This window comes from Vigna umbellata, chromosome 11, assembly GCF_029865625.1.
Source record: "Vigna umbellata cultivar VRB3 chromosome 11, Vumbellata_1.0, whole genome shotgun sequence".
Classification (NCBI taxonomy): Eukaryota; Viridiplantae; Streptophyta; class Magnoliopsida; order Fabales; family Fabaceae; genus Vigna; species Vigna umbellata.
The window spans coordinates 30,691,662-30,714,352 of NC_142175.1; the positions used below are offsets into that span (position 1 = coordinate 30,691,662).

The 22,691-nt window shown below is 30.9% G+C and overlaps 2 protein-coding genes across 2 annotated transcripts; one reads left to right on the forward strand and one right to left on the reverse strand.

Annotated features, from left to right (window-relative positions):
• The first annotated feature begins 2,104 nt into the window (after positions 1–2,104).
• LOC124820109 (trimethyltridecatetraene synthase-like) lies at positions 2,105–4,725 on the forward strand. Its single transcript, XM_047291746.2, has 2 exons — positions 2,105–3,263; positions 3,893–4,725. Exons 1-2 carry the CDS (start codon positions 2,355–2,357, stop codon positions 4,520–4,522), a joined length of 1,539 nt encoding a protein of 512 aa, XP_047147702.1. The 5' UTR covers positions 2,105–2,354; the 3' UTR covers positions 4,523–4,725.
• Positions 4,726–14,303: 9,578 nt separating this feature from the next.
• LOC124820108 (putative receptor-like protein kinase At1g72540) lies at positions 14,304–16,803 on the reverse strand. Its single transcript, XM_047291745.2, has 5 exons — positions 16,183–16,803; positions 15,959–16,094; positions 15,715–15,851; positions 15,486–15,609; positions 14,304–15,228 (listed from the first exon to the last, which is right to left on the reverse strand). The coding sequence occupies exons 1-5, from the start codon at positions 16,573–16,575 to the stop codon at positions 14,624–14,626; spliced, it is 1,395 nt and encodes a 464-aa protein (XP_047147701.1). The 5' UTR covers positions 16,576–16,803; the 3' UTR covers positions 14,304–14,623.
• Positions 16,804–22,691: the final 5,888 nt, after the last annotated feature.

Below are 22,691 nucleotides of genomic sequence, written 5' to 3' on the forward strand. Positions count from 1 at the left end.
TGTCCGAACTGTATGAATCTTGTGTAGCTACGACGTTTGTGCACCCTAGTGATGTAGTAACTGGGATACCCTCAACAGCTGCCACCCGAGGTTAATCCGTTCCGTCCAAGTTAACCTTATGGACTAGGACCTCCTGCCATTCCCACACATGACTTACTCCTCTCTACGTGAGAATGAGTAATCACGAAATATCAGGATAAACGCCCGCTAAGCTTTGCCCCCATTCATACTTTACCATTCAATAACCACTTTCTGAGATATTCCTCCCTGGAATACTCTTTCATAACCAAACTATTTCATTCGCATCACATTTCAAATTCCCTTATACTTCATCATCAATATATTCAACTGAAATAAGATCACACTTTCTCATCATAACACAAGTCCGAATGGAATAACACTTCTTAGAAACTAACATGACCGAGCGTTATTTACAAATTTATCCGCTTCAATGAACTCACCCTTAAGAGTTCAAAGTGGACGCCAAGAAGCCTAGGCTGAGTACTAAGACTCTAGGCCGAACACCATTTATAGACCAATATTGTTTGACACCAAATACTAATAACTGATGAGATACTATGAAGAAACGAACGCTATGGAGTTTGGCCGAACGCTCTTATTTTAAAAACGGTAATAATAGATTACTAAAACGAGACCGAGCGCTTGGTTTAAGACCGAGCACTGGTCCAAGACCAAGCACTTATCAAGAACGAGCGCTACTGAGACCTATATATATATATATATATATATATATATATATATATATATATATATATATATATATATATATATATACACACACACACACACACACACAATTACGCCACACTTATTATTTTTTTTATGAAAAATAACGATAACATCTACGACTTTAATTAGTATAGAATACATTAACTAAACTGTTTAAGAAACCTAAAGGAGAACTATATTTAGACCGAACGCTCATTTACATATATCTAATAATATAAAACGATTGTCATTAACTAAGTTTTCTACAGAATAAGAACTTAGTTTAGACGGACACTCAAAGGAAAACTGAACGGTCAATACTGACTCTCGGTTATAGTTTACATAATTCTGCAGAGTATTACTGAGTGACTCTCAAACAATATCCCTAAAGCATGAGAATTCAGTTAAGATTCTACACTTCCATGAAGAATCGAACGATTACGAATGACGCTCGACCACAATTACAGAATTTACTCAGAATACTGCAGTTTGAAGATCAAACCCTCTTTCAACTCAGTTCACACCATAATCAATCATCCATCCACACATCCAAACATGCAGTAACACAAATATTTCATATTCATCAAATAATCAAACAAAGTATCATACAAACATACAACCATTCAAAACAAGAATCTTAATCAAATTATATAAGCTTCCCTTACTTCTAAACGTAACCGAACACTCACAGATGCAGAATATAGCTCACTACTACTAGAGACCTTTGCGTTCGACAATCACGCTTTAAGAAACTAAACCAAACAGAAGACCAGAAATACTCAGATTAAGATGGTCCACTCATGCAACCAGAAATCTAGGTTTGCATGTGAAATGAAACAAACGTGCTAAGGAGAAAGTAACTCACCAGCTTAGAACCACAACTCGATCGGTTTAAATGAAAGCCCTTGACGCCGGGAGAGTTCAAACGGTGTCTAAGAGGTGATCGGAAGAAGAAAAGATGAGATTTTATTAGAGAAAAGGTGGAGATGGTAGAGAGAAGGAGAAGATTCAGAAGGTTGAAAATGAATGGTGCATGCAGAGAAGTGACACGAAAATTTGAAAATTTAAATTTTACTCCTATCATCAAAACCGTTCCTTTAATTTATATCACACATATTTTCCACTTTCTAAACTTTAATTATTTCTTTCACTTAGACATGTAGTCCAATGAATTAGAGTTTGAAAGACATGTACTCCAATGAATTAGACTTTGAAAGGTTCTGTCACCTGTCATTATTGTAAAAAAAATAAGCGTTAGGACATATTTAATTAGTTCCACTGAAAAAACTACTTTATCAACAACCATACAGTGAGACAAAACACAAAAAAGTGGGTTCATTATATGACCAAAGTTTAGAGATGTGGAACACGCAGCCACAGCGTCGAAGCAGGTTCGTCCGTTGACGGCGAATACCAAGACTCACTTTTAAGCTCTCTTTTGAAGTCAATCATGAAATATCACAGAAACAATCTCAATTATTTCTATCTCTCTCACTACTCAACCCAATCATCTTCTTTCTCTAACAACCACACTTCTATCACCTTCCCACTCACTCCACCATTTTCCATATAAATACCCCGTTCACTCACTCAAACTTCCATCACAAACACTTCAAAACCCTGCAATGGCACTACAACTCCCATCACTGCCTTCTACCGCTCCCGCTTTTCTCGCAGCCTTTCTTGTTCTCCTCCTCTTCCTCCGCCGTCTCCGCCGCCGCCGATACAACCTGCCCCCGGGCCCAAAGCCCTGGCCCGTTATAGGCAATCTCAACCTAATCGGTTCCCTCCCCCACCGGTCGATCCACGAGCTCAGTCAAAAATACGGGCCCATCCTGCACGTCTGGTTCGGGTCAAATCCGGTGGTGGTAGGCTCCTCTGTGGAAATGGCAAAGGCCATTCTGAAAACTCACGACGCCACCCTCGCCGGCAGGCCCAAATTCTCTGCCGGCAAATACACAACCTACAACTACTCCGACATAACTTGGTCCCAATACGGCCCGTACTGGCGCCAGGCTCGTAGAATGTGCTTGATGGAATTGTTCAGTGCAAAACGCCTGGAAGAATACGAATACATTAGAAAAGAAGAGCTGCGTGGTCTGATCAACCATCTCTTCAATTCCGCTAACAAAACGGTTTTAATAAAAGACCACCTTTCCAGTTTGAGTCTGAACGTCATAAGTCGCATGGTGTTGGGGAAGAAGTACCTGGAAGAGTCCGAAAACGCCATCGTTTCGCCCGAGGAGTTTAAAAAGATGCTTGACGAGCTGTTTTTGCTTAATGGGGTGTTGAACATTGGAGACTTTATTCCTTGGATTAACTTCCTTGACCTGCAGGGTTACATAAAGAGGATGAAGACTCTCAGCAAGAAGTTCGACAGGTTCATGGAACACGTCTTGGACGAACATATCGAGAGGAAGAAAGGTGTTAAGGATTATGTCGCAAAGGACATGGTCGATCTTCTTCTGCAACTTGCTGAAGATCCCACTCTTGAGGTGAAGCTTGAGAGGCATGGCGTCAAGGCTTTTACTCAGGTACTTATCACACCCCACTCTTACTATTTTCCATCATCCATCGTACTTTACTTTATCAATGACGTGATAGCTTAACTAAACCATTTTCACACTCTTCTATAGTTTTTTACAGTCAATCATACGTGATACATTATCTTAACTTTTTTTAGAAATAAAGTTACATTATCTTCATGGTCCTTGTCCTGTTAAACTATTAATGCACCTCGTCTTCTTGAAGTAATTACTAAACATATCCACCATACAGATGCATTATGGAAAAATTAAGTTTAAATTGCAAGTCTTATAAGATATAGAAAAACAACGCATACATCCAATATATGTATCTTTCATGTATGCCCGTTTATTGAATGTACAAACTAAGTCAGCTTTGAAAAACTTGTGATCATATTCTTCATTTAGTTTTAACCTATGAGACAAAATGATATAGGTTACAAAAATAAGGTAATTTTATCTAAAGTACTTACTTTGTAATTATATTTTCACACATATAAATTTTTACATTTATTTAATATTTTTTAAGTTTTCTTGTAAATTAATGACTACTTTTAAGAAAAAAATAATAATTTTACATTTGAGTGATTAATTAATAGAAAGATTTGCTGAGATAGTTACCTGTGTGCATAAACCAGGACCTAATAGCTGGTGGGACTGAGAGTTCTGCTGTAACAGTGGAATGGGCAATCTCAGAGCTACTGAGAAGACCAGAGATTTTCAAGAAGGCAACAGAGGAGCTAGACAGGGTAATAGGAAGAGAAAGATGGGTTGAAGAGAAGGACATTGTGAATTTACCTTATGTTAATGCCATTTCAAAAGAAGTGATGAGGTTGCACCCTGTGGCACCAATGTTGGTGCCAAGAATGGCCAGAGAGGATTGCCATGTTGGAGGGTATGACATCCCTAAAGGGACTCAAGTGCTTGTGAATGTATGGACTATTGGAAGAGATCCTGCAATTTGGGACAACCCAAATGAATTCCAACCAGAGAGGTTTCTGTCTAAGGACATTGATGTGAAAGGTCATGACTATGAGTTGCTGCCATTTGGTGCTGGCAGAAGGATGTGTCCAGGGTACCCTCTTGGCCTTAAGGTCATTCAATCAAGTTTGGCCAACCTCTTGCACGGATTCAACTGGAGACTGCCTCAGAATGTGAAGAAAGAGGATTTGAACATGGATGAGATTTTTGGGTTGTCTACACCTAAGAAAATTCCTCTGGAAACACTTCTTGAACCTAGACTTCCACACCATCTTTATTCTCTCTGAGGAATGCATCTGGCTATAGCTTTTCTCTCTAGTAAGATCATAGGAATAAAGGGTCTTGTCTTGTTTAATGTTGGATGACAAAAACATTTATCTTTTATGTTTGCTGCAATAGAATCATGATGTAATGAGTGCAATAACACATGTATAACTTAAAGTATGTAATCCTTTGTTCACTCAGTAAAATGTGTTTTTACTTTTCTTAATTACTATAATCTGAATATTAGACTTTTATAAACATTTTCTTAAAACTAATCTTCTATCTAAAACACTTGAATGCCCTTCCATCATATCACCCATGCATTTTATTTTCTATGCATGTTATCGGTTTATTTGTTTCACCTTTTTCGTATAGAAATCTTCATACAATACTTGTAGGTAATTAATATTTAAGAAAGCATGTTTCATTTAGAAAATAGTAAATTCTTATATGTGTGCTATGTATACTGCATGAGCAACAGATATTTGGATCCGTACACATAATAATTAAAAATAGAAAATTAAAATACCAGTAAAAGTGTCTTGGTAAATAAAGGAATCACCGCATCTAATCCAAATTTGATAATTCTCTTAATAATAGTTTAAATCCAACCTATTATTTAAATATTTAAATGAATTCATTTGTGTGTCTTATCTGAATCATAACTGAACATAGTGTCAGGTTATGTCACCCCGTAGGTCAACATTTTTATAAAAAGAAAAAAATATTCTTACACAATTTTCGTACAATATTTTAATATAATATGCATGTTATTTTTTATTAATTTATTATTTATTTATTATTATACTGATTTAAATTTAATAAGAAAATAAATTATGTATTTTATTAAAATTTTGTAAAATATTATGTATTACCTTATAAAAATATAATGATTGACTACTTTTTCATTATTTTTATTAAAGACAACTTTGGCTCCAATAATGCAATGAGACAAAAAGCCAAATAGTGAAAAAAGAAATATCACTAACTCTGTTCATTAAGCCAATAAAATAAAATAACTTTAAAATAGCTAAAATCTATTATCACATATTATAGATTAATCATATTTATTCTGAAAATCTCCTCTTTTTAAAATGTCAATTTAGTTGAAAAATATCTTAACTACGTCATGAACACCAATCAAAAACCAGGGACAAGGCAACACAAATGTCTGTCACAAATTTATGTGAATCTAGATATATGATCTAACTCCGTGAATTCTCTGTCAGACCAGTGCTCCTGCTATTTGAAAATCTAACACAACGGTATAAAATTTTAATTATATGCCCAGAAAGAGTACTAATAGAATGTAAATTTTAATATAAATTTTTTAGTGGTTTTAAGAATTAAACTAATAAATAGTTTAATTTAGTTTAGTTTTAACAGTTCAATGTTTTTAATTTTAATTTAGTTGAATAAACCATTGTTTAGTTTAGTACAGTATTTGGTAACATCCTTAATTACAAATATTAGAGGAGGTTACTCCCTACACCACCCCACTTTTCCCTCTGCACCACCACATTTTTTTTAAATTTCAAAATTATCTTTTATATTTTAAAAGATCCTACATCTCACCTCTTTCCTTCAACGGATGTTAATATCCGTTGAAGAAAAAATTCTTCAATGGATGTGTCACATCCGTTGAGTTTTTTTTTTTTATTTTTAGTTTTTCAATTTATTGTATTTTAAATTAATATATAAATATTATTTAATTTTTTTCAAATTATTACTTAACTATGTATAAATTAATTTAATTCTATTTAATAAAATAATTATTATTAATTTAATTTAGGTATTATTATTTAAATAATAATTAAAATATTTTTTATAAATATATTAAAACGGATGTGGTGACATCCGTTGAATATTTTTTTTTAGTTTTTTAATTTTTGTATTTTAAATTAATATATAAATATTATTTAATTATTTTAAAATTATTTCTTAATTATTTATAAATTAATTTTGTTTTATTTAATAAAATAATTATTATTAATTTTAATTTATGTATTATTATTTAAATAATAATTAAAAATTTTGTTATAAATCTACTAATAGGATGTGGTGACATCAGTTGAATTAGTTTTTTTTTAGTTTTTAGTTTTTTAATTTTTTATATTTTAAATTAATATATATAAATATTATTTATTTATTTTTAAATTATTTATAAATTAATTTTATTTTATTTAATAAAATAATTATTATTAATTTAATTTATATATTATTATTTAAATAATAAATAAAATACTTTTTAAAAACCATTTTAAATGGATGTGGCACTTCCGTTAACGATGTGACCAGATCCGTTGAAGTTTTTTTTTTAAATAAAAACAATAAACTAAAATATAAAATATGTAAACGGATGTTAATATCCATTCACGGATATCAACATCCGTTGAAGATAAAACGGATGTTGACATCCGTTTAGCAAATTAGGTATGGAGTGGTACAAGGAGCGGTTGATGGTGGTGGAGAGACAACTCTCCAAATACTAAATATGTTGTAAGCCCAAATTAGCAAGGTCATGCTATTCGCACACTGCTTTTGTTATTTGCACCGTTTGTTTATTTCTTTTAACTTTTTTACAACAAATATTCTTTTATGGAAACTATTTCTTATATCGCGAAATTTAGTTCTCGTAATTTATAAAACGAATTAAATTTCAAAAAACCAGTTTCTGTATTTCCTCAAATAAATTTGTGAAAATGAGAAATAATAAAATTATTTATAAAAAATACTTAAAATATTTTTCTAACTCACTTTTACAAATATATTTCTAGATGTTCTCTAAGGATCATGTTTGCCCAAGGTTGTGTGTATACAAGAAGACTTTCATGCCTATGCAAGCTGAAAAAGATAAATGATATAGCATATAGGTAATGTTATAGAAGGTGCTTTATATAATTTATAGTACACTTTTCAAAGGTCACGTCTCCTTTAATTATTGATTAATTATTTTAAAGTGTTATCAGATCAGATAAGTTTGTAATCGAGCCATAAGTTTTTCAGTTTATGATCAATAAGTATTAGGTAGACAGAGATACACACACTTGTGTTTGTTTATATATATATATAGCTACCAAAACTTTGTAATTGAGAATATTTTGAGAGATTTTAGTTTGATATAATCATTTGTATATTTTAAAAGTTTTACATTCTTCTAGTAATTGTGTTATTGGTAATAGTATATTATGCTGTGATAGAGAATATTCAACCCAATGTGATACTATATTAATGATATAATTTCCATCATGCACTTTAAATATAATTTTCAATTTTTATCCTTATTTAACTATATAATTCAGCTATACACTATCTTAATAAAATTTATGTTTGATAAGCTATGAAAGAATTGAATTGACTTAATCTCATGATATTCTTGTTGAATCTTTATTTATTTTTGTTATATTTTTTAATATATTGTGATTACTAATTTAATCATATTTAAGGATAAATATAATTAGAAATAGATACTTGTAAGTGTCTCATTACCAATCCATTTAGTAAACAAAACCACAAAAACTATACAATAAAGGGTGTTGCTCCCTACACCACCATCCCTTGTTCCAAGCACCTCCTCGTTCCTGATTTGTCCTTCAATAAAATTTTATTTTTAGGGTTAATATTTGTTACCTTCTACCCACTCCAACGATAACCTATTTCTGGTCCTCGGATGAATGCATGCAGTGCGGCAATATCAAAAGCTCTTCTTCGCAAACAAGCTTTTCTTCCTCTCTTTAATGTTTATTTCTTTCTCTTTCATTGTTTTACTGTGTGTGCTGTGAGAGTCTGGCGAATTTCATTTGGTGGTGTGAGAATCCAGCGTTGCGAGAGTTCGGTGTTGGTGGTGGTCGTGCTTGAAGGTGAAGGTGTGATGTTCCTCTCGTCCTAGGTGCGTGATAAACCCTCAAATAAACATTTTAACCTTAAACGGATGTCAACATCCGTTGAAGGTAAAATGGATGTCCCATATCCGTTTTGGCCTTCGCGACGGACAACGAACAAACAGCAACAACACATGTTAAAACCAAACAGATTTTCAAATTTAAACTAACCTAGGATGGAGATGAAAAACCAGATCCCGCTAGATCTACGCTCCTCCGCACCAGAAATCAACATCAACAATGGAAGGAAGCAAACAGAAAAGGGAAAGGGAAGTGAGGAAGAGAAGGTTGAAAGAAAAAGAAAGAGAAGGAAGAAGAAAAACTTAAACGAAAATGACAAGTGAGAGAGAATCTGTGAAAGATGTGGTGGTGGGGTGCAGCCGCGGGAGTGAAGAAGTGAGTGGTAAAATTAGGATTTTGAAATATGTTAAAAATCTCAAAAGGTAAAAGTAAAAAAGTTAAAACAGAAGGGTAGTTTTGGAAATAAAATAAATTGGGAAGGTGAAGGGAGCAAGGGATGGTAGTGGAAGGCGTGACACCTACAATAAATTGCAGGGTGTTGCTCCCTCCACCACCCCAAAGTGCTCCAGCACCTCCCCACTATTTTCTTTTATTCCAAAAATACTCTACATCTCCCCACTATTTTCTTTTATTCCAAAAATACCCTACATCTCCCCACTATATTCAACCATCTTTCTCTTTCTCTCTTCACATTAATGGAGCATTCACATGGCTCTTATTTAAACTTCTGATATATTGCAAAATTTTATTTACACTTTCCCTTAAATAAGTTTGATTCAATCTTATTTTCACTATTCAATATATTTTTTTTTCTTCAAATTACTTAATAAATGGTAAAGTTTTGTTCTAAATTTCTACAAAAATGTTTATATATATGTGTGTGTTTTTTTTACATTTAATATCTATAATTTTTAGCATTATATTATGTTTTAACTTACTGACATGTTTGACTCAAATAACTTGAATAAAGTATTTAATTTATTAGATAAATAATATAAAAATATTATTAAATACTTAAAATATAAAAGAAAAATTATTTGTTAAAGATTTAGAATTTATTTAGTTCTTTCGTCATTATAAAGTTAGTATATAATAATAATAATATATTATTTACTATTAATACTATTATGTTTATTATTTTGTATTTGCATCTAACTTTTAAGTTTATAAAATGGAAGTGGTAGAAGCACTAATATTGAAGTTTCCTCTGAATTTTATATTTTGTAATATATCACAAGTTTAAATCTAAGCCATATGAATGCTCTATTAATGCAGAGAGAGAAAGAGAAAGATTGTTGAGGATAGTAAGGAAGTGTAGGGTATTTTTGGAATAAAAAAAAATATGTAAAATATGTAAAATATTTTTGGAATATAAAAAATAGTAGAAAAGTGTAGAAGCACTTGAGAGATAGTGAAGAAAGCAACAACCTAAATTGCACTGCAAAATTTATAAGCCCATTTAGCCAAAAAGAAAAAGTACAAAAAAGATGTATAAAAACGCACCAGAAAAAAAAGAATGTTAAGCCATTTAACCATTAAAAAAATTAAAAAATGAAAAGTTGACGAGTCAACTGGTCAACCCAATAACAGAACAGGCTATGTCTCACAACCCTTTTGTTATATTCGACTGGCTCAACACGACTTGGATAGGCTAACACGAACCGTTTTACCATAGTAGATATTTTTATTTTATCAATAGTAAAACTATTTTTTATAATGTTAGATAATTATCACAATATTTATCCAAACACACACACACACATATTATATATATATATATATATATATATATATATATATATATATATATATATATATATATATATATATATATATTTCGAGAGTACAAGAGAAATAGATGAGCTAATTTTAATAAATCTATCATTTTTATCTTAATTTTGATAGTATTTACTTTTGAAAATAGTTTTCGTAAAATCCTTTTAAAATATCATTGTTTGTAAATTGCTAATCCAAATAAATAAAAATACACTACGATTATCATGGAATCTTGGATAAATCCTATTTAAAATAGTTAACGGGAAATCTTAACAGACAAGCAAAATAAATTAAAATTTTGAAAATATTATTTCATTGAAGTAGCTAATATGAAAGTGGTTTTTTTAAAATACTAAAAAGTTTGAATTGGTGTCACACCAATTTCGTATACAAGATGTCAGCTTCTGAAATTCGTCAAACTTCTTACCTATTATTTTTTAGTTTAATATTTATTCAATTAATATATAATAAACACTTGAATTATGACTTAACTTTACGCACGAATTAATAAATATAAAACCGTTCAATTTAGCCAGAGATTTCGAAATTTATGTTTTAAATACATAAATGTTTTAAATGTTTGCAGATAAACTCTACCATCAAATATAGAAAATAATAATTTTGTATTAAAACGAACAAGATTTTCTCTCCAATAAAAAAATTAGGTTTCGTTATGAAAAACATAAACATGGACAATGTTGGTTTCCTTCATTTATTTTCACGTTTAATTAATGCAATGAGTAGTTTTAATACGGTGGCTCTAAGAGGGGAACAAAATGTTCTGGAATGTATTGGTGCTTTGAATGTAAAATTTGATGACGTCATGGTAAAATTGTTTACTCTATCGTTGTCATTTTTTTTTTATTTGTAAGATTAAGCATTAATTTATCTAACACCAAGAAGATTAATTATGCATAATTCACATGACATCGACGTGCTAACAACTTAATTATGTAAGATAATTTGAAAACCTATCTCTGAAATTTATCCTTGCCATTAAACTATAGGGTATAGTTTTCTTCATATGAAAAATGCAAAACTCGATATTCAACTAGAAAAAACGATGATGCAGTGATAACCGTAAGCAAGTTCGCTTTAAGTTGTGCATTCTGTCACGCCAACGTTAAATATTATTTTAGCCCTTGACCAAGTGTTCAATCTTTGCCCAGTTTCAGTTTTTGGAGATATATTTTGTTTAGTTCCATATACAATATGCATAAATTGCTTTCGAAAAAACGTAAGTAAGAATGAAATTGTGTTTATATTTAAGATCAACGACAACTGATCAGAAATTACTTTGAGGCAATTAGTGTTACAAATTACAGTAATCTTAAACAATTAATGTGAACGTTGTTTAGGTTAATTAGATTCACATATGATAAATGAGTATTACATGTAGACAGAGTCTTGATCAGCACGATAGTGGGGTGAAGAAAAAAATTCAAGAAAATGATGCTAAAAGGAATGAGTAAGAAAGAAAAGAAACTTGCACAATATTATTGAAACTGATGCTTCTGTTAAATTATAATAATAATAGATTGAGAAGACAGTCTTGGACAAATGTTTCCTAGGGTTTGTCATATGAATGGATTGTGGATACAAAATTGTGGGCTGAACCTAACTCCAACACTATACTTCCTCTGACAAAATACCAAATTGACGTGAATTGTGCTTCAAATTGGAGAAAGGTTTTGCATTGCAATGATAACATGACATGAACTGCAAGATTTGTTCCCATTGTGGATGTGTTGTTCAGCTACCACCACCATGGGGAATGACCAAAAATACAAGAATGAGATAAAATATCTTGGTTATCATTAAGTGGTCATGATCCCGTGTTGAACACAGATAACAGTATATAAATGGATGCAAATATTATTTTACAAATTAATTTTTGTAGGATTGAATGAAATTTAAAGTTCACTTTTTAACATGATAACAGATAAACATCAATTTATAAGTTAGAGTTGAGTTAAGTTTAAAATTCACTTAAGATATATCATCTCATAAACCTTGTTTTACGAACTGATTTTATAAAGTTGAATTAGACTTTATTTCTTAGCATTAAGAACACACTGAATGGGTGGACGCATGAATTGGACACATTCTAGTCCAACTTGTTGGCAACAAATATTGAAGTCACAGTTTCATTTTTCAGTCCATCTGCAATTGCTACAGGTTAAACAAAATCTTTCTTTCTCTACCATGTTGAATCAGATATGTGGCCTTCCTTCTTTGAAACTTTTGAATAGAATGCACGGAGTCATGGCTAGATAATTATATATCTAAAGAGTTTTGAATCTTCCAAGTGCCATGATGCCTAACCTTGTTCTGCTGCGTTGAACAACGCATCTTGAACATATTGATATATAAAACCACAACTATGTCATTTCACGACTTGAGATTTTTGTATATTCTGTGATCAATATTTGGTTATGGGAAAGTCAAGAATTTGAAAATGACTTAATATCTCAAAAATATTAGTGGGGATTGATTTTTATAAACCATCCAAAGTACTTGTTTAATATTCAAACCTGTTTTATCTTTACGTAGCTAGATTTTGTGGCTGCTGGACCACCAAATTTGTGTCTGCTTGCACATCCTAATATCATACAGTTTCTCTCTGGGATGTGTTTGTTTTCTAATCACGAACTTATTTAAAGCGAGTGCAGAATTATGATTTTTTTAATGGTGTTATTAGGAAGATTGTAAATGGCAACATTCAAGAAAATGCCATAAATTTGTGAGCCAATGTTTCTCTATTGATATAATCTTTGATTAGTATTAGTCTTTGGTTTGATCGTTGACATGTCACCGGAGGACAGTTGGAGATTCTTATTTTGTGATTTTAGCCTTACCGCAAGTGATTTTCATTAACCCCACTATTTTCTGATTGGGGTTGGTAAAGGAAGGTGATATGAAACCAAGCTCAAAATGAAAGTTAACTCTGATTGATTTGATATGAAATTGTTGTCTTGTTTTCTTCCTATTCTAGAACATTGAATACGGATAAGCCAATTACCCGAATTATTTATCCAAGTTAAACATTGACTCATTAATCCTTAATCAAATAGATTAACTCTGCTACAGACACCAACCTTGTCCCTGGAAGTATGTTATTGTGTTGTTTTCTTGTCGGTCATTTTTCTGTTTTGTTTTAGGTGCTAGCCATGAATGACGAGGAAGTTTGAAGCTCGTAAACTTGAAATATGAGCTCACGTAGCAAAAATGAAAACCAATTACTCTTAATCAAGTCCTTGAATAACTTTTCATTGAGATTCTAATAAATTGGAAGATAAAGTCACTAAAATGGACCGTATCAGTCAGCAGACACCCACCTTGTCCTTAACTGGTTAGTTAAGTTCTTGGCTATCTCCAACCTACTTCAGGACAAGCTTTTAGTCATTTATTTTCTTTACTTTATTCTCCACACGCAAAATGAAAGTGGCTTAAAAAATTACAAGGAAATACAAAACCAGGTACATAGCAGAATGAATCTATATCCATTACAGCAAGGGTGCCACAGTTTTGGAAAAATTTAATACACAACACACAAGTTCAATATAAAAACAACCACCTGTCAACAAGCGATAGAAGTCAACGGATCAAGTCTAAAAATAATTTGGCTCATTTCACTTTCAAAATCACTAGTTTTTCAAATGAACCTTCGTGGCTTTGGAGGGTAAGAAGATAGAAATCCCAGAAGCAGATGATAGAGTTTAATTATGTTCTTTAATCTTCATTTTGCTTCAAGTGTAAGGCACCATTAGAAATGCCACACTTTTCAATTACAACGTGGAAAATTTCAGAACAACACTTCAATTGTAACTTTCTTTACACCAAGGCTCAACGAGAAAGGCCAAATTTGTCATGGTATAAGGTAGAAAACTTGGAAAAATCTCCATAAACTGCACCCACCACAGGGCTGGCTAAACTATGCGCAATTAATTTATATATGAAATGTGTTTAATTATAGGCTGCAAAGGTGTATGTATGTACATGTCATTAGAATAATTTAAAGAAGTACGTGAACGAATTTAGGCACATGTAACATCAGTGACCAGTACTTTGAAAAACATGTTGGAATTTCTAGAAAGATAATATCAAAATCAAACTACACAAAAAATGAAAAATGAAAAAACTGAGATGTATATCGTACATTATTTCTCTTTCTTCTCCTATGATGGTTTTTGTCTGTATAACAAAACATCAAAGTCCTTAGATTTTTACATCAGGCTCTCGGATCAAGTACTGTCACTTGAATTTTTTTCAGCAACATGTTCCCGGAGCCATTTAATGTTGTTATCTACACGTTCAAAATGAGATCTTTACGGTAAATAATACAAGGAATTTAACCTGAATTTTTAATCTCCCTATCTATAGCTGTGATTGCATCTCGAAGAATTGAAGATGAATCATGCAAAACTGGTATCCATGAGCATCTCTTCACTGTGCTTCTTTGGGAGAGTAAAGATTTGTGCCAAGAGTTTTGTACAGAGCAGTGTCAGAGTAAACGGCTTGAGACCTCAGGGGCTTAACACGACGTTTGTGGCGACGACTTCTTCGTTGCCGGTGGTGACCCTTTTCTTTTTTCTCTGCCTTTTCTTCTTCTTTGGGTTTTAACTCATCAATTTGGTTGATCTCAACAACATGGTCATTTTCTGTTACTTTTTCACTCATTTTGGGTATGTCTTTGTCTTCCTCACTGGGCACCACATACACAAAAGGGCCAACCGGGATGTCTTTCAGTTTCAAGAGAGGCTCTAAGGTCCGAACCACTGTTCTCATGGTGGGTCTACCCTTTGCATGGTGGCTCAAACATTGGTAAGCCAAAGCTGCAAACTTTTTAGCCCCTTCACTTGAGTACTGATCCTCGAGTCTTGGGTCCATTATTCTCTCCAGTTTGTAGGAATCCTTCAACAAAGGCCTTGCCCATTCCACCAAATCCTGCTCTCTGCTGGGTCGTTTTTTGTCCACGGATTTCTTTCCTGTGAGGAGCTCTAACAGTACAACTCCAAAGCTATATACATCACTCATGGTTGTCAAATGGCCTAATGAAGAAGAAAAAAAAGGTGTAAGTGTAAGTATAATCAATAAATGAAGGTTTTGAAAAACAGTCTTTGACTGTTATTGTGATTTCGGTCGCAAGATGTCAGTTTTTGAAGTCAATGCGACCGCAATTAGGCTGCATCTTCCATCAAGGACTGACGAAATCAAAATCGTGATCATGACATTAATTTAAAGCTTGGTTTTGATGGATGGAATTAAAGGGGTTGGCTTGAGATTGGTTTTAAATGGAATACAATACCTGTCATGATGTACTCAGGGGCTGCATAACCTTGCGTGCCCATAACACGAGTTGTAATGTGTGTTTGATCTTTTTCTGGTCCATCTATAGCTAAACCAAAATCTGAGAGCTTGGCATTGTAATCCTGAAGAAAATGAGTTTACACACGTCAATTTTGTGTAAATTTTAATCGGTTGAAAGATTGTGATGTTCTTAGACTGAGTGAAGAAAAGGGCCAGAGAGAACTTACAGCGTCTAGTAGGATGTTTGAGGACTTAAAATCTCTGTATATGACTGGTTTTTCTTCTTCATGGAGAAACATAAGTCCCTTAGCTGCCCCAAGTGCTATTTTGATTCTCGTTAGCCATGGCAAAGCTGCCACATAACCTGCATTTTAGAAGGGTAACCCTTTTGTGAGAAATCATAGAAAATGCTTTAACTTTTCTTTTGTTTCCCTTTTTTCTCCCTCTTTCTTTCATAATGAGAGCATGTACCTTTGAAAAGCTTTTCCTCCAGATTGCCCCTCTCCATGTATTCATACACAAGAAGCCTATGCTCATCTTCGCAGCAATAGCCAATTAAGTTAACCAGATGGCGATGTTTCAACTGCCCCAGAAAGATTACTTCAGCCTACAAAAAAAGAAAAAGAAAGAATTAGTCAAATTCATCACTTCAAAGACAGAGGAATCGAATTTTGCAGGGTTTAGCAAACTCTTACCAACCACTCTCGGTGACCCTGTTTTCCATCCAAGTTTAAGGCTTTAACTGCCACAACCTGAGCTTTCAACCCACGCTTAAAATTATCATCGATGAAGCCTTTATACACTTTCCCAAACCCACCTTCCCCAAGAATGTTGGATTTGCTAAAGCTGTGCGTGATCTCCTTGAGCTCCTGGTAGGAGAAAATACGCAGATTTGATCCCACCAGAGAATTGGACAAATCACTCATGATAGAGAGTGATGAATAATCGCTGAGGCTTAAATCAGAGAGGAAGATTCTACTCGATGAAGACTTTTTCGAAACTATGTTTGGAGCATCCAAGGGTTGTTGGTTCTTGGCCTGAAAACAACCAAGTATTAAGGATCTCCATTGAAGCCTCTTGGAAGGCATTTTTGTATTAAGCTATGTTTGCCGGCTAAAGTGAGTTTTTGTTAGCCTATTTGAGAACTGCAAAATTATGTTAGATGGCTCAGCTTTTATAGGTGTCACAAACCAAGGCATAAAGGTTTTGAGGTAATTTTTTAGACTTTGCTAAAGCATTTGATTTCATTATCCTTGTGTTTTATTTTTCTCCCGTGTAGGCCAGGGTTACCGATATAATCTATTTCATGTCACTTGGTGCAGGACTTTGGCTTATATTATTAGAAAATAATAGGTATAGTATGTGGCTACCTTTGTAAAGTAATGTAAATGGTTTTAAGGTTAGCTTTGGTTGGCTTTTCTCCCGTGTGCTAAAAAGTATTATATCAAGCCAGTCCATGTGATTGAAATTGGAAATAGTTAATTCATTCAATTCCATTGCTGAAAATAACACCTCCTCAGAAGCTTCTTCCACAATAACCCTGATGGCTTGTTTCTTCATTTCTTCATCAAACCAAAATTCTAGATACCGTGGAACACGAGGCTTTACTCGTCAACCTTCATTCATCGTCAGTTGCCATGGCTTCCAAAGAACTTGATCTTACCATGACTTCAAATTTTATTCATTGCTCATAAGAACTACAAGAACAATCTTCCTCCAACTAATCTTGTAATCTTGTAGTAATGTAATTAAGGAGTGTTGTCACACATCTTAATATATCCATTTTAATGATTTTTAGCCTAAAAAAGTAACAATGTATACAACTATCACTCTTTCTCTTACTTTTTTATATTTTATATATACAAATTCTAAGGAACTTCACGTGTGTAGATTTTCACTTTAACTATTTTCAAAATTATAATACATTATTATTTTTTAGTTAACTGGTAGTGTGGATAATTTTATCCTGAACAAGAAAAAAATTAAACTTTTTATCTTATTATAGTTTATTAGTAAAATGATTAGCTTTGTAATAGCTGCTTCAATATTACATTTAATATGATTTATAATGTAAAATGTATATGTTGATAATGCATTAAAATTAAATATAATAATTATTTCGTGGGTAGTTGTTTATTCATAAAATAAATTTTCTGTTAAACATATTCTATATGTCATTATTTTTCTATGATTTGAAGAGGGGATGAAATGTGATTTTTTTAAATCTTTTATAATGAAATTATTTATGTATATTCATGTTTAGTTATATTAATTGGAACACTATTTAACTTTTATAAAATAGTTAAACTAGAAACTAAAGTTATATTATAACAATATTCATATATAGCGCAATGCTATAATATATATAATATATTCTCGACCGATAAAAATATATATTCTATTCATTTTTTACTGAAAAATATAAATTTTATTTCGTCCTCACAAATATTCATGATCAATATTTAACTGTTGCAAAACAAAACATTTTTAATAATGAATTTCTACAAATTTTGAAAACTATTCTTAACCATTGTTGTTTGAGTAGTTGTTAAAAATAGAAATTTTTTATATTGATTAAATTTGATGAGTTTTTATGTTTGTTATGTTGAGTACATACAATGATAGTTATATACAAAATCGTCATTGTGTGTAAATCTTTGCCAACAATTCTCAACGAAAATCGTTGCTCAATGATGTTGTTCTTGTATTTCAATTTTATTAAAAACAAAATTTATTGTTATTCGTCTCGATAAAGCAACATGTCTATATAATAATTTTTGCATAGTAGTTTGAATCAACCATATCATATGAAAGCATAAATCGATAGCATATAACTTAATGAAAAAAAAATAGTGAAATGAAGTATATTAAAAGTATTAGAAAATGGTTTTAAGTCAAAACCAGCTTGTAAAGTGAGGTTTACACCCCTACTTATATATTAAAATTTGTCCTTATTTCTAGTCGATATGAGATTTCTAACAAAAAAATATTACAAATAACAAATGTCAATAATTGTAAAATTATATCTTGCATAATATGTCATAGAAATTGATGAAATATACTACCCATGTGTTTAAGAAACTATATAACTTAAACTAAATTGAATTTATAAAATTTTATCTCAAATTGTGGTAATATAAGACTTAAAAAAAATACATAAAATTTTTAAAAATAAAATAAAACAACTTAATTTATCTTGGTCAAACATCCTTAAATCAATATCAATGCATTGAAAGAATTTACTAATACAACAAAACAAGCACACTATAGTCAAAATATAACTCAAATACAAGTTCATAATTAAAAATAATTATCCAATGTACAAAAATCTTTAAAATTTAGAATAAAAATAACTAATTTGGATTTTGAAGAGGAAAGGATAGGGTTGATGAAAAGTGTAATATCACTAATAAATTGTAATGTTTGACGGTTAATGATAACAAATGACACATATAAATTAAGTAAAAATGAAAACAAAAATGATATTTATACAGATGAATTTTTTATATCCATTTGATATTTTTTTTCTATTTTTTATTTTTTTTCTTCTAAAAAGTATAATTTTTTTTCTATAACTATTTTAATTTTTTTAATATTTTATTACGAAAAATAAACTCATACGACAAAAACTCCATCAAACATTAAAAAAAACTGTCCAACTTAAAAGAAAATAAATCACAGCAAGATAAACAAAAAAAAGGTCAAACCTTATTCTATATATAATTGTATAAAAACGGTTCTAGAAAAATCATTATTGCAAAATTCGAACAAATTGTGAAAATGTCACTGTTAAAATCATCATCAAATGAGGTCATTGTTTTACCAAATATGTATTTATTAAGTTTTTGTTTGTTAAGATTAGAAAATTGGTGAAAGAATTGTAAACGGGAGGAAAATAGGACAAGAAAATAAGCTTTAATTGGTTTAAAAGTCTATGAAACACCAAAAATTAATAGAATTGGAAAGATTACATTTCTATATTCAATGATATTTTTGTCAATATATGTAAATACAGTTACAAAAAATATTAGTTTTGTTGCAATAAAATGTTTATTTAAGGGGAAAGATTAAATAATATTTTAGATGTGTGATAATAATAATATTATTTTAGTTAACTTAAAATCATAGGTTATTATTTTTAAATGTATTTTTTTTAATTTTTTAATAACGAAGAAAAAATGTATGCATACTTTTACCTAAGTAATTAAAAGAGATAATTTTATTTTGTACTATTCTTTCATTTTTATTTACTTTTATTTTGGAAAGTTCCTTTCTACCTTTTAAAATTCATTAAATGGATTTAGTTAATTTCTAGTGTGTGCGACTGAAAATTAAGAAAACACGGTTGCGCTGAAAAGGATACGGACCAAAGTTTCTACCGTAGCAGACCCTCCAACTTCAAACTACCTACTTCCAAATTCAAAACACCGTTCACAAATACACCCTAACATACTTATAGATAACTTCTATAGATTAAACTACCAATTTAATTTTAAATGCTTATTAAGCTAATACAATTATATAAATAATATCTAGAGTATTAAATATCAATTTAATTTAATTTCTGAAAACATATATTTTACTATCATCGCTGATTTTATTACAACACGATTTGTAATACTTTAAGTAAAGGTATTTATTATTAGTTGATTTTAATCAAATCTAGAAGAAATAAAATACAAACTAATCAAATTTAATTGATTTATATTCTTTTAACAGTCCAATCCAAATCAATAATATTGAAACAAGTGGGTCTTATATTATTTAAATGTAAAAAAGTTGTTGTAAAGTTATATAATTTTATTTAAAACTTCATCCGTAGGTATTTAAAATATGCATATACAATGTAATTATTTGTTAAGAATCTAATTTTTTTTATTTCTTTTAACGAAACTGTTGTGAGTGTGGGTTAGGGATCACAATCAAATACTCCTTCACACTTTTCTTCAAGTTTCTTAATGTAGATTTGAGTTTCAGTTGCAAAGTCATTTCAAATTCTTAAAACACAGTATTTAAGCCATGTGGAGATATACCTGTTAAAGGTGCTCCTACGCTCAAGTCAATATTATGATTGTTTAGTTAACACAGTAAAATCTTAAATTCACAATAAATGGAATCACCTGTCTCTCTACCTCATACTTATATTTATAGGTTTCAAGATAAGTTTATGATTAGTAGAGGCTTAATCATGACCAAATACCTGATAAGCATATTTTATCAATTTGATTATTGGTGATACTTAAGGTAATTGAATGTTTATGACAATTCAATTATCTTGACGTAACGATTGCTTAATTCAAGCCTTAGTGTGTTATTGTTTTAGGTCACTTGGTCAATAACTAACCAGACGGTCATATAGTACATGAATCTAATTTGTCATAAAGTAAAAATGAAAAAAAATTAAATAATATATATAAAAAATTCATAAATTTACTTTTAAAAAATGTTGGTTTGAATGTCAATATCATTTTTTATATATAAGTTGAAGTCGTATATATTAGTATTAGATCTATGAAATTTCTATAACTTATTTTACATCAATAATAAATAATAGTAAAAATTACAATTTATGTTTAGAAAGATAACATATCTCTAAATACCTCACTTTTGCTACGTCGGAAAACAAATATTTTCTCCACTCCGGTAAAAAGAGTTCATTATGACCTCTAGAATAAATTCTGGAAGAGTGCAAGATGAAGCTGGCAGTAGCAATAAAAAATGTCAAAGATATGGAAATCACGTAGTACTTGTCCAATTCCAGGTATGAATTGAAGCACCGTATTCTTTCTAAGATTGATCACTTGGATCATGGTGGTCCCATAATTCGTAATTGACTTTGAATATTGACACCACAAGTTCTTATGGACGTTCAGACCATAAAACGAAGTTGTTAGAGAAAGTAACATCATTTCTTTGTCATGTTGCCAAAACCATCATCTCTGTGCAGTTTCTTCGCATGCTGTTTTTATGAGTTCGTTTACCGGTATCGTGGTTCTTCGCAATTTCCTAGGTTATGTTTATCATGTGTGTTTATTTTAGGGAGGCACATATAAATGAATATGAACAATTGGATAGGGTCTAAAGAAGTTTTCCTTTTATGGTATGGTAGATGATCAAAAGATAAGTGAATGGGATTTTAAATTATAGCTTGATTAAAAAATCATACATTTTTTTATGTTTGGGTGTACTCTTTACGTGTTCCCTTAAAGCCCACAATATGTGTAAGGGTGGTTTACGTTTATATTCCCTTGAAATTCTTATAGTTTTTATAACTTTAATCAAACCTACCTCAAATAATAAATCAGAAAAGGTATGTTAGAGGAAATCCGTGTTCCGAGGTTTTATTTTATACTAAGAGAGAGATAAAGTAATATAGTAGTATAGTTTGGGAATTTTGTGATCGAGTGCTTTGTCTGTCTTCGCGTAGTTTAATGAGTTTCATAATGTTTTGACTTTACAAGTGGGCTTCTTAGTTATGTACAAAAGAGAGTGATTAAAAGAAATCTTGAAAATTGTAGAAATTATAAATTTTAACATAAGAAACCTCTAAAAAAAATTGATGTACGATATCACTTTTCATTTCTCATTTTTTTCTTCTTCTTTTCAAATTCCCTTCTCTTCTTCAAAACTAAGATTTTGCACATGGAAGGATATCTTTTGACCTTCTTCTCAGAGCTACTTGGCTTGTTGAGGTGGTAAATTTATCGTATTTTCTCCTTCAATCATGATGTTTGTGTTTTTCTCTTTACAAGTCTAAGACGAAATCTTGATAACTGGATTAAAAATTAATTAGAATTGTTTTCATAATGGCTTAGGATTTTTTAGTTGGATATGCAAGGGAATAAAAGAGTTTTCGAGTCACATCAAGTTTCACCTTCGGTTTTAAATTAAGAAAACCATTTTGCTTTATTATAACTTAAAACAAAAAGAAAAAAACTTGTTTTAAATTTGCATTTGATTATTGTTTTGGATTTTTATCAAATATTTGAACGGGTTTTAAGTCATGAATAAGTAAAAATGTTTAGAATGATATGAATATGTTTTGGTTATAAGAATGAATTCAAATTTTTTTTCTCATTCTAGACATATGAATTTAATGCAAATGAATTTAATGCAAATTTTATATTAAATAGACCAAAGAATTAGTAATTCAACATATAGATTTAGAATTTGGTCATAAGAAATTAAGACTAGTATAAATTTA